This window comes from Vulpes lagopus, chromosome 15 (assembly GCF_018345385.1).
Source record: "Vulpes lagopus strain Blue_001 chromosome 15, ASM1834538v1, whole genome shotgun sequence".
NCBI classification, from domain to species: domain Eukaryota; kingdom Metazoa; phylum Chordata; class Mammalia; order Carnivora; family Canidae; genus Vulpes; species Vulpes lagopus.
This window is the reverse complement of record NC_054838.1, coordinates 42544536-42557431: the sequence shown is the minus strand read 5'-3', so window position 1 is coordinate 42557431 and position 12896 is coordinate 42544536. Positions and strand designations below refer to the sequence as shown.

The 12896-nt window shown below is 45.3% G+C and overlaps 1 protein-coding gene across 7 annotated transcripts in view; it reads left to right on the top strand.

Moving 5' to 3' along the window:
* The window catches only part of SMCO4 (single-pass membrane protein with coiled-coil domains 4), a 59422-nt gene extending 56039 nt beyond the window's left edge, over positions 1 to 3383 (top strand). For all 7 annotated transcript variants that reach the window (XR_005983942.1, XR_005983945.1, XR_005983944.1 and 4 more), the window contains exon 3: positions 2599 to 3383. Coding sequence is in view for 1 of the 7 variants with exons in the window: in XM_041730437.1 (XP_041586371.1) it covers positions 2599 to 2993 (395 nt within the window). In the remaining 6 variants the exon portion in view is untranslated. The remainder of the gene's footprint in view (positions 1 to 2598) is intronic.
* Positions 3384 to 12896: the final 9513 nt, after the last annotated feature.

The window sequence follows — 12896 nt, the reverse complement described above, 5'->3', positions numbered from 1 at the left end:
TGTTTTTCATAGACCCACAGGCCATTAACTCCACGGGGAGCGCTGCAACCAGAGGGCTGCTCATGGCTCGTCTCTCCTCACGATCCTGAGGCTGTGTCAGGGAGAGTGGGAGGGCGGGCTGTGGTTTCAGAGTCCACAAGGGATGATGCTCTGCTGTCCATTGCTCTCTTAGAAGCCCCTGTTGGTGCTGTTTACAAACCAGGTGACCAGTAGGTGATCAGTGGCAGGACGTTTTTTTTCTCTTGCTCCCTGGTTTCCTCCCTTCCCCATCCAACTCACAGGCTGTTGGGGTGAGTCCCAGGAGCATCAGCTAATGGACAGTGGGTGCCTCCTGCTTGCTGTGCACCATGTCACGGGTTCTCGTCTTGTCCTCACCAAGGCCCTGCAAGGGGCACACTGCCACTCTCAGCCCCTCCCAGGTGAGCAGCTCAGTAAGAGGTGAAAAAGCTCAGGGAGGCCACTTGGGCTACAGGCAGAAGAGTTGTGGAGAGAGGGAACCAGCTCCCTCTGGCTCCACACCTGTACTGTGCCCCTGTGGGTATGCCCCATGGACAAGCACCTTTTCCAACTGCCATGGTCAGCCTGTGTGAGAGAAGCCCTTCTGATGGTTCAGCTGATGACGGTGAGGCCTGGTGAGGCTGAGGGACTCGGCCACAGCCATTCATCCAGTCAGAGGTACGTCCAGGTCGTTCTGAGCAGCCTGTGGAAGATTTGTAAAGAATTGGTGAAGCCAGGGATTTCTATACCTGTCAGGTGTTAAGAAAGTGCTAGTGGGTTATTTTTAAAAGCTTAATGGAAATTGCATACAGCCAAAATCGGGCTGCCCTAACTTTAAGATCAGCTTTGGGCTGGCCTTATCCCATCCCAGTGCACGAAAACCAGTCATCTTGCATTATAAGAAACTCTGCCTGGTGTGGGCAATACAGAAAAAAAGTCCTGAGCTCCGTATGCAATGAGAGCACTGCTAAGAGATTAGGTCTCGTATAAGACCTCCTCTGTCTCAGAATCCACATTCCAGACTCTGCCATTTAACATTGTCACTCAGGTGTAAATGCCATCTTCCTCCTCAGTGGTGACAGGCCACCCACGGCCCTGGGAAAATAGTACACACACAGAATCGGGTCACAAAAGTGTCTTTGTCAGGGGGCCCCTGGACAGCTCAGTGGTTGAGCGTCTGCCTTCAGCTCAGGGCATGATCCCAGGGTCCTGGGATCGAGTCCCACATCGGGGTCCCCACAGGGAGCCTGCTTCTCCCTCTGCCTGTGTCTCTGCCTCTCTCTCTGTGTCTCTCATGAATAAAGATTTTAAAGAAAAAAGTGTCTTTGTCAGATGAACATTGGCATGTACTGCCCTTCTGCCTCCGAGAGCATCTAACTCCACGCTAGTCCCAGGATGCCGTAAGGGACAGATGTCTTTTTTGTCTGGTATCCAGCCTCCCGCTCTTTGCTGTGTTTAGAAAACACTCCACCTACTATAGAGGCTCAGCGGCTGGGCTCTGGGTAGATTGGGCCTCGGTTTGACTAGTCCAATACCCACGGGAGCCGGCGGTTTATCCTGGACAGTGACAGCAGCTACACCTAGTCTCTAGGGACAGCAGCCGTAGCCGCAGGGGCTCCTGCTCCAGTGATAGAGCCCAGGTGCTGACGTGGTGTGAGTTGGGCTCTGCTTATGGCCACCTGGCTCCCTTGTCCTGCTCACTTCCTGAGCCTGGTCCTCTGGCTTTTCTGGGGATCCTGAGAGGTGCCAGACACTCCTCCGTCTCATCAGCAGCCAAAGGATTGCTATTGCTTAAAGCTAAGAAGCAGACTTGTCTGGAACTGTTGTTCTAAAGTTGTCCACGGGTTTGTAATTCATCCTTAGGCCCCTGACAGCTCGGCTTCACCACCTGAGCACCCCCTCGGGGCTCGGAATGTGCCAGGATCCTAGTTTGAGTGGGCGGCAGGACCACGGGCCCAGCCAGTCTCTGTTGTCTGATCTAGGTCTCCACTCTGCCTGCCACCCCCCGTGCACCCCCAGACCGTGGGTGCTGTGACAGTGAGACAGTCCTGCACCTCTTAGTATCTTGGGCAGTGCCCGGCACGCAGTAGGTGCTCAGGAAGGTGTGACGGAGGGGTGAACTGGTGCCAGGGGAGAAGTCCGTGCCTCTGGGCTCTCCAGCCCCGGGGAGGCCGGCCCGGCCTGCGATCGGGCCCAAGGCTTGGGCAGGACGGAGCCACGTGCCTGAAGAGCACAGGTTGCTGGCCGCTCGCCCCTCCAGATGGCTGGGGAGGTTGTGGCACCGAGAACAGTGAGGAAAGCCTCCCTGGAGAGGAGGAGCCTCAGCGGTGGAGAGACGGGTGCCCCCCTCTCCTCTACGCGGAGACAGCGCGCACAGAGGCCCTATGTGAGCAGGCCGGAGACCCGTTCCCCGTGTGCCCCCGGGCCCGGCAGCGCAGGGTCCCTCCAGCTCACCCCCACACCACTATGCAGAGTCTGTCTCCAGAGCCCTGCTGTCCCTACGCCCTTGCCTTCAGAGTTGCTGGGTTCACAATTGCCTTTCACTCGACGGTTCCTTTTCCCTTTCCCTCTGTTCATGTTTGATCATCGTTCTTTCCGCAGGAGGTTCGGTGCCTCAGCCGGAGAAGTGTGGCCCTTCCTTCCAGACCCTCCGACGCACCCTCCTAGCATCACTCAGGCAAGATGCGGCAGCTCAAAGGCAAGCCCAAGAAGGAAACGTCCAAGGACAAGAAGGAGCGGAAGCAGGCCATGCAGGAGGCCCGGCAGCAGATCACCACGGTGGTGCTGCCCACGCTGGCCGTGGTCGTGCTCCTGATCGTGGTGTTCGTGTACGTGGCCACGCGCCCCGCCATCACCGAATGAGCGCTGGGGGCGGACTTCCCCAGCAGGCAGCAGAGGCCCGGAGGGGGAAGGCAAAAGAAAGATGGCCTTCGTGTTCAGAGATTTTCCTAATGCTGAGTTCTGAGCAAGAGCACCCTGTCTTCTCTGGTCTTTGACTTGATTAAAGTTTCTCCAATTTCCCTGGGAGGGAATAGGGAACGTTTTATCAGTGAACGTGCCATACACCTTATGGTCCACTCCATGTGCCTTTCAGACTTCAAAGCAGTGTGCGTGTGCGTGTGTGTGTGCGCGCGTGCGCGTGTGTTTCTTTTTCTGCTCCTAAGATCAATATGTAGCTCCACCCGGTGAGAGGAGGCATCTCTGGGTCATGAATCAGTTGGAATCAGTGCTTACCCCATCCCCATTGTTTAGAACATGACTCTCCCTACATGTGTTCACAATTTCCAAAGGGACTGTATTTCTTCTCTGTGCTTAATGTGATTTGAAATATGTTGACTCAAAAGTGAAATATTTATTTTTTGAATAAAGGAGATAATAGCCTTAAACTGGATGTTTATCTTGCTTTGCCAGGAAGTGGCCTTGCTCTCGGAGGCAGGCGTAAGGAGGTGCTGTGTGTCTGTGGGGAACCCTCTCCAGGTGGCCGGTGGCCGTCTTCAGTCCTCCCCCCCACCCCCAGCTCCCTCTCCACTCCCTCTCCCTCCCCGCCTGAATCCTCAATATGGTTTGTGCTATTTGACTGTTGAAGATGGAGAGACTCTTAAGAGGGGCAGAGAGGGTGCACTAATTGGTCTGTGTGAGCAAAGTAAGAGTTCTAATTGGAATAGGACTACAAGTGCTTTTTATACCAGTTAGAAGCAGCAGTAGCAGAGTGGTCCTGAGGTAAAGGTCAGACTTCGTTCTGTTCCTGCTGAAAGGATGCAAATTGTTTGCAGTCCAGCTGAGTTTTTGATGCAATTTGGCCCTGCTAGAAAGGTGTTCTGCATTGTATTCTGAGGGCATTGTTAGCCTGGCCCCGGTTCCTGATGGAGTGACCCCTCTTTGGAAGTCAGATTCGTGGTGACTGTTCTGAGGGCGTCTATCCTCCCATCATTACTGATTACAGAGAGATTTGTGGGGTGAGAAGTGCTTTTCTAATCATGGTGGCTACATGACTTGCTCACTGATGCCTCAGGCGGTTGGCTGGGGACTTGGGGCCTCTTGGAGCGAGTTCTTCAGGAAGACGAAGCAGCTGTTGAAAGGAAGGACCCCAGCTGATGCCCTGTGTTCCTGGGACTCAGCAGGGCTGGCAGCTCTGTGGGCCCCTCCGTGGGAGCTGGTCTCAGAGGGAGACACTGCGTGGCCTTAGACTCACTCAAGTGCCCATGGCCCTGATCTGAGATTTCCTAAAATATTTATCAAATGCAGAGGCTGCTAGCCTAAAGTTTTTCTTAGGTTTCTACTTTTCTCTCCCTTGTTTGGTTCTCTTCCGAGCCCCAGTGCTTGTAGTCTGGGAAAGATAGGAGGCACAGAGCAAAGAGGAGGCATCCCTGTTCTCTGCAGTGGCCACGGGGCCACTGAAATGGGGGGTTGTGCCCCCCCCCCCGCCGCCCCAGGAGTGAGTGTCAGGCTGGTGCAGGCACAGCCCATCCTCCCCACTAGAAAGAGCCCAGTTCACATGTCATGTGATTGCCTGCTCTGTGTTTAGTTCACAGCCTACACTGAAGAAAACCGTAGAAGCCCACCGAGTCTCAGTTCCCCTGTCTGTAAATAACTAGTCAAGTCATTTCTAGGAAAGTGGGCCATCTAGTAGAAAACAAGGTTTATTGAGCTAACCTGGGTTTTATGCAGGTTTTGCTGCCAGAACCCCTCTGAGTCTACTTCCTCCTATGAAAATGGAAGGTATCTTGTCTCATAGGGCTGTTGCGGGGAAATCAGTTGAAAAAGTAAATTTGTAAAGCCAGGTTGGGCACCTGGGACATGGGGGTGACTCTATAAATAGTAACGGTAGCTCAGTAGTTTACATGTATTAACTTGTATAATTCTCATACAGCCCTAGGAGATGGGTACTGTTAGTACCCAGTTTTACAGATGAGTAAACTGAGGCAAGCCAAGAAACTTGTCCGTGTAGAGCAGCCCAGATTTATTTTTATGCTTTTGTTATGGGCAATTTCTTTTTTTTTTAAATTTATTTATTTATTTATGATAGTCACACACAGAGAGAGAGAGAGAGAGGCAGAGACACAGGCAGAGAGAGAAGCAGGCTCCATGCACCGGGAGCCCGATATGGGATTCGATCCCGGGTCTCCAGGATCGCGCCCTGGGCCAAAGGCAGGTGCCAAACCGCTGCGCCACCCAGGGATCCCCGGCAATTTCAAACATATACAAAAGTAGAATAATACAATATACCTCCTGGAGCTATTGACCAGTTTCAGCAAGCCAGCACAAGGCCTTTCCTGCTCATCCATCTCTGCCACCCCCACACCCAGCCACCCTCACGTGCACACACACATTGGGTCTTTTTCCAGCAAGACGGCACATGGGATCAAGGCCCAGACAGTCTGGCTCCAGCGTCAGTGCTCTTCATTGTAAGATCTGTTACCTCCAAATAAATACTAATTTCCTTCTCTCTGCTCTGCCTGTCTAAAGAAACTTATCCTGCCTAGGTGTGTGTGAACAGTACTGGTAACAGTTGACATGAACAGCCTCGGACTCCATCTTTAGACCAACAGGCCTGGGTTCAGCTGTGCCCACTGGGTATCTAACAGCCTGCTCGGTCTCTCATCTGTTGCTCAGTAGGCAAGGATCCGTAAACCCATCACAATCCAGGAGACATATGTTTCCTGGGTTCCTTATTACAACATTTTGGCCTTCTTGCCCAAGACATTTGGGGTATGGTGTGAGGAGAGGGCTCTGGGAACTCATAATGCAGCCACTTTCTAGCCAGATGACCTCAGTCAGGTTCCAGAACCTGAGCTGATTTCATTTTCCTATGTAGATTGGGAGGATTAATAGGAGATGAGCATGACATCACACCTAGAATGTTGGAGATGCTCAGAAGTCACCATTCACTTCCTCCTTGTGAAACCTCACAGAACCTACATCAAGGCCCACCTCCCAAGGCTTCTTGCTGGACTGACAACAACGTGTAACAGATCCTTTAGGTGCTCCTGGCTCTTATTTTCACTCCCTGTTTTCCTCTTTGTGTTCTGTCAGGGGGCCTGGTGGATTTGATCTGGATTTTCAAGAGAAGGCAATTACCAGACAGCCTTGGTGAAAGCGGGCTGAAAATGGACTTTCAAAAGTTAACACAACTTTGATGTGAGCCACCTCCTGGCAGGGAGCAGATGCCAATTTACTGCAGGTGGAATTTAATGATTCCCAGGGTAAATAGTACTCCCATGTGGGTGCCCTGGTAATGATTTGAGACACCAGCTTTCACATTATTCCAAGTATTCAGTGGCTTCAAGGCAAAACTGAATGATTTATTAGGAGTTTCACAGAGAGTCATGCTGAGGTTATGCAACAGGATCTGGGCTCTTGGCTCTCAGAGCCCTCATTACCCAGCATAATGTTTCTTGAAGAGCAAATTCCAAAAGAGGAATCGGGCTAGAAACAGGAATAGAAACCATTGTCGTTGGTTTAAAAGGTGTCACTTGATGTGTTTTTAAAAAATCACTATACCAAGATGTATTTGTGTTTCTCCTGGCCCTGAAGCTACCAGCTTTAATTCCTTGTCTGTCAGTTCAAAACAGAGCATCCCACGCCTGCCTATTCTTCATGCATCCTGCATGAGGAAATAGGAAGTCTGCATGCAGTCAGACTCACGTGTAAATTGGAGATGGGAACACCTGCCTCAGAGTTGTCAGGAGGATTGAAGGGGATGATTGTCCTTCCCTTTGCCCCCAAAGGATCTCACATCCTTATTTACCTGTTCTGTTAGTGGTAGAAAAAGAAGGAAATCTCTTGAAACTGTGGCTCTTAGCCTTCTTCTTCTTTTTTTTTTTTTTGGCTCTTAGCCTTCTTTTTTTTTTTTTTTTTTTTCTTAGCCTTCTTTTTGGAAGTCCCATCATATATGTGTGCGTGCATGCATGTATTTGTGTGTGTGTGCATGTATTCCTTTATAGTTCTGTATTGAAAAGGTCCCACATGGTCTGTCCACCTGAAGATGTCTGCCTCATTTTGAATGCAATTTTTTTTGTCACTAGGAGCCATCTCTAATTCTGTGTTCTCTACAATATTTGCTACAGACTTGGTTAAGCATTAGAAATGAGGTACAGAATCTTAAGATCAAGGAAATATATGAGTAGTTCCATCTTGACCCTTTCGGGATATGTGTACCAGAACCAGGTGAGGGTTTGCACATCCTCCAGATTCTTGTCCCACTTTCCGCCAGGTTTCCAAGATCAGGGAAGAGCACTTAGTCATGTAGGATTTGCCTTGCCCACTCTGTCAGGCCTCATTTTTCTTATGCAGCTTTGTGCAGGTTAGTAACCAGTCTGTCCTCTTCTATTCTGAGTATTTTCTCATTATTCTACAAGGAAAATGTCTCTGACTTCAGTGCATTTCGATTGGTCATCTGTATTAGCTCCCTGCCTGCCAGTTCTCTGGAAAGGAGCCAGTCTTTTCAAAAAAGCTTTTAATCCCTTATGCTGTTGAGTAATAATTTAAGGAAAGTAGACCAGAGCAAGCATTGGGATGCTCAGTATTGCCACAGGTAAAGATCTCTCTCCTTCCTTGTCATTGACTTCCTCATTGTTACATGAAGGCTATTTTATCTTTGAACCTTCCTAGGAAGGAAACTTGTTTTCACCTGCAAATATTCCTTTTCCTACTGAAACAAAGCACAGCTGCCCACATGCTCATCACCTCAATTCTTTGAGAAAGCATATTAAGCCTTGTTGGGATTAGGCCTAACTCACAAAACATCAACTCACATGGACCAGAGTAAGTGCATAAAGCCCACTGTGGACTCCTTTTGCAAGCCCCTCCACCTTGAAATACCTCTGCCTCTAACTGCATTACTGGCTCAGTTGGAGGTCTATCTATCTGTTTATCCAGCCAGATTCTTGAGAAACATTGAAATTCCCTGCCTCATGCAGTCCTCTCAGACTGGCCATGGCAGCAATTTTAATGTTAGCAAAACAGTTATAAGACTAGCATACCATGAGGGGCAAAGGATGACATATATATACCAAATAACAAAAATAATGACACTATAATCATAGATATATGTATGTTGCTAACAATACAGCTTCAAAATAGGTAAAGCGACCATGGATGCACTAAAAATAGATCAAGTTTTAGTTAGAGATTTTAAGATACACCTTTCAGAAATGGATAAATCAGCTGAAAAGAGCAAAGACAGAAGATTTGAATGATAAAATTAATCAACTTGATCTAGTAGATAAATACAGATTTTTTCAGTCTACAGAGAATATTTTTTAAAAGCACACATGGAACGTTAATAAAAATTGGCTTAAAATTGTTCAAATTTGATGAAAAATATAAACCCACAGGTTCAAGAAGTTCAACAACTCTAAGCAAGGTAAACACACAAAACCACACCCGGGCTCCTCCAGGTCAGACTGCTAAGAACCGAAAAGAAATTGTTGGTAGAAATCAGGCCTCAAATGTCCCATCTTTAGCATTTAGCACTAGAAGATTGATGCTGGCCAAATTCTCAGGAGGAAAAAGCCCTACCCAAGACCACTTTTGTGTTTTTCCTTTGTATATTCATTTAACAAATAGTTATAGTGTGAATAGGCACCAGATACTTTTCTGAGCATTGAAATACACCAGTGAACAAAACAGACACATATTCCTGATGGGTGTCCATTCCACTAAGGAAATGTATCAATCAAACTACCACTTCTGTATGAATGTCATACACACAAACATGGGAAAATTAAGGAATATGTTGCTCATGGGGAGTTTGTAAAGAAGCTACAAGAGGCTAAAGTCCAAACAACCAAGAGATAAGTGGAGGAACTACAGCAGAATAATTTACTATAAGATGAAGAAGGGGGCAGCATGGGTGGCTCAGTGGTTTGGTGCTTGCCTTCAGCCTGGGGCATGATCGCAGGGACCCGGGATTGAGTGCCATGTCGGGCTCCCTGCATGGAGCCTGCTTCTCCCTCTGCCTGTGTCTCTACCTCTCTCTCTCTCTCTCTCTCTCTCTTTCTCTCTCTGTGTGTGTCTCTATGAATAAATAAAAATCTTAAAAAAAAAAAAGGATCAAATTATGGAAGCTATGATTACAAAAATGCTGTAACAGAAGTTGGAGGTAGGAAGAGAAGGTAAGAGGTAATTGAAGTATTTTGATTTCTTGCTCTTGTTATTAGTAAAAATTATTTAAAGTTTATAATTTAAAGTATAAGGGTAAGTACTGAAAGAATAAGTAGAAATAATCAGCAGTGAAGGGGGAGTATGAAGAGGTAAAAGCATACTATTATTTTGTCATCGTTTTTATTTATTTATTTATTTATTATTTATTTATTTATTTATTTAGCGAGAAGGATGAGCAGAGGAGGGGCAGGGCAAGGGGAGAGAATTTTAAGCAGGCTCCATGCTGTCCATGCTGTGCATGGAGCCTGATGCAGGCCTCGATCTAATGACCCTGAGATCATGACCTGAGCTGAAATCAAGAGTCAGATGCTTAACCAACAGAGCCATACAGGCACCCTTCATCATTTTTATACAGTGTCATTAGATAGAAGCTAAATGAATAGGAGATTAATAAACAAAGGTAATTACTAAAGGTAAAACAAAATAAAAACCTTTAAAGTGATCGGAACACATATGAGCAAAGGAAATAAGTCATATATTGGAAATTATTTTAAAGCATTGATAGAAATAAAAAGTGTAAAATATGATGACAGAAACAAAACCAAAGAGCTATCTTCTTTGTAAATATAAGTGGCCTAGATATGCTTATTTAAAGAAAAAGTCTCGAATAGGATTATAAACGAAAACCCAAGTACACGTAATATAAAAAAGATATGCCTTAAAGTGATTTGAAAGTAAACGGGCAAAAAGTAGATCAGTGATACATGCAGGAAGCAACAATATGGGTAACAGAGTGCTGGGAGAAGAATTTATAGCGTTAAATATTTGTATCTATAAACATGAGAACTTGAAATTGTCTCGGAAACCAAAAGAAAGCAGTGTTCACAACCTCACTGTTAAAGTTGAGTGGGAGCAAAAAGCATAAAAGAGATAAAGGATAATAGAGTTATATAATTCATGATGAAGATCTAGAAATTATGAATATGTACAAAATGATCAAGGTTTTCTTTTTGATAACAATTTCAAATATACATATATATGTATAAATAAATCTGACTCATATATCAAACTCTTGGGTTCTTTAAGTTTCAGAAACATTTACAAAAATCATGTTACCTCTTTACTTATTTAACGTCTACTTCCTCAAAACCATGAGGTCAATGAAATGGGAGAGGAACAATATCTTGTTAACCCGTTTTTCTCAGGAACTAACAGAAGTGACCAGTAAATATTTTTAAAGAAGTGAGAGAACACATAGTTCACACACACACACACACACACACACTCTCTCTCTCTCTCTCTCTCTCTCTCACACACACACATACACACACACACACACACACTACAGATGGGCAGCAGGACCATGGGGGAAATAAAAGCACAATTTTATAAACAAAGGTATTTTGGTTTAAATAATAACAGAATACCATCTTACCTGTCACATTGGCAAAACTTAAAAAAAAAAAACCAATGCTCCAAATCCCCACTTTGTGTATAAATGCATGCCTCCATCATGTATCACTTCTGCAAAAAGTCAAGCAGAAGAACTAACACAAGGAGTTCTTTGCACTTTATAAATCCCCTCATGCAAACTTCCAAGGTGAGCCGTGACCTTGAGGACTACTTGGTGTTCTATCGTATCCTAACGTTTCCTGTAGTTCAACGGGTGGCATGGCCTGAGAAAGGATGTGCATCATCCTGACAGGCCCACGGCAGAGGCTGAGCCCCTCCTGGACAGCCCTCATGAGCTCTGTGCTTAGCTGTATGTGTCTCACTGACGAACTGCCTCACCTAGGAGCTTTCTCCCCCAAGGGGGCATCTCCCCAGGCTGGCATATAACTCATGGCTGCCATGTAAATTTGCTACATGGAACTCAGAGCACATTCCCATAAAGCTACACATGTACATATTTTGAGAAAGGTCTACAGAAGTTACTGGTTCAATCTCCTATCTCTTCCTGCAAGTACCCTCATTGATTCTGACTTCTTATCTAAGATAAAGACAGCCTGCAACTGGAGAAGATGCGCCCCAAATCTCGGTATTAACAAATAAGGATAATTACAGTACTTCCTCCTGCAAGTTCACTTGAGATCTGAACCCCTGACTTCTAGTCTAAGCACCTGCAGTAATGATAAGAACTAATCTCACCTACATCCAGTGTGAAAGTTTGAATCTATGGGCATGAAGTTACCATGGGGTCGAGTCTATGCCCACATCTGAGGTCTTCACTGGCTCAGAATGATGACAAGCCCAGATGTCATGCTAAATGCTGACAACCACACAAGTCCCTGATGTGTTGGCTCAGCCTGTGATTATTTGAATGAAGACCTCTGGTTAATAATGGTGAAACGATGAAGGAAAACAGAATTCCCAGGATGAAGAGAAAGTGAGCAGTCAAGAGGAACGACACGTGGGAAGATGGGAAGCAAATGGACATGTGGTAGCTGGCTTAGCAGACCTGAGCTCACGATGCGGATATGAAAGCAAGAGCAAAGGCTTTGAAGACCAAATCCAGAGGACAGACCCACTCTTGTATCCCTTTCAGGTCAGGAGTGGGAATGGACATCTCCCTCTAGAAAACCACTGCAGTAATTGTAAGAACTAATGATGGAAAACACATTTTAAGACCTCTGTGCTTAAATCTCTATAAAGTTTTAGCATCTAAAAAAAAAAAGTTTTAGCATCTAAAACACCATTAAATGAACATATAGTGTTTCTTGGTGTTTGCATTAAACTCCATAAACTACTACAGCCTGTGGATCAAATCCAGCCTGCCATCTGTTTTTGAACAGATGGAGAACTAAGAATAACTAGAATAACTACTTTTTTTAAAAAAATTAGACTTTCTATTGTGAGATAATTGTAAATCCAAATGCAGTTGCGAGAAGTAATAGAGATCCTCTGTGTACTTTACCAAGTTCTCCCAACATTAACTTTTTCAAACCTATAGGGCCATATCCTAGTACAACCAGCATATTGACATTGGCACAAAGTACAGCTCATTACTGCGATGCTTACAGTCTCTATAGCCACACCCATTTCCCTTTGACCCCTGCTCCCTCCTTGTCCCAGGGCAACCACTAATCTGGTTTTGTCATTTGGCCATTTCAAGAATGTTTTGCTATATAATAAAAATAACCATTTGGGATTGGCTTTTTTCACTCAGCATAATTCCCTGGATAGTCCTCTAGGACTTTGAATCAATTTTTTTTTTTTTCAATTGCTGACTGCTGTTCTATTGTTTGGATGTATCACTTTTTTTCTTAGAAGTGTTTTTAATAGCATTTAGTCACATTATTGATCATGGCATAGGTTTACAGAAGATGTTTAAGATTGGTTGGTAACTTAGTCTTATCTTGGATTTTCTTCTAAAATTGAGAATAGGAGAACTAGCTATGGGTTAAAGAATATTTCAGGATGGCAGGTTGGCTATATCAACTCTGTAAACAGCAAATACGAATGTAACTTATGTTAGCCTCTTCACATTTTGAAAAACCACTGACATTTCTTTAAAAGCTGAGCCACTAAAAAAATAAAAATAAAAAAAAAATAAAAGCTGAGCCACTATACATGGTTCTTGAAAGTCTATTGTGGACATGAGATACTTAGTCCAACTAGCTTTGGGATGAACTTATGTGACCAGCCAATTCAGAGCTTCATTTAGAGTTAAAAACCTGTGTTAACAGAAAAGTTATAGTCATGGATAGCATCAGTTCCTCGGATAACACAAATCCCAAAGCTCTCATCATCCTGGTTATCCTCCTGTTTTGCTTTCACTTACATGGACCATCCTT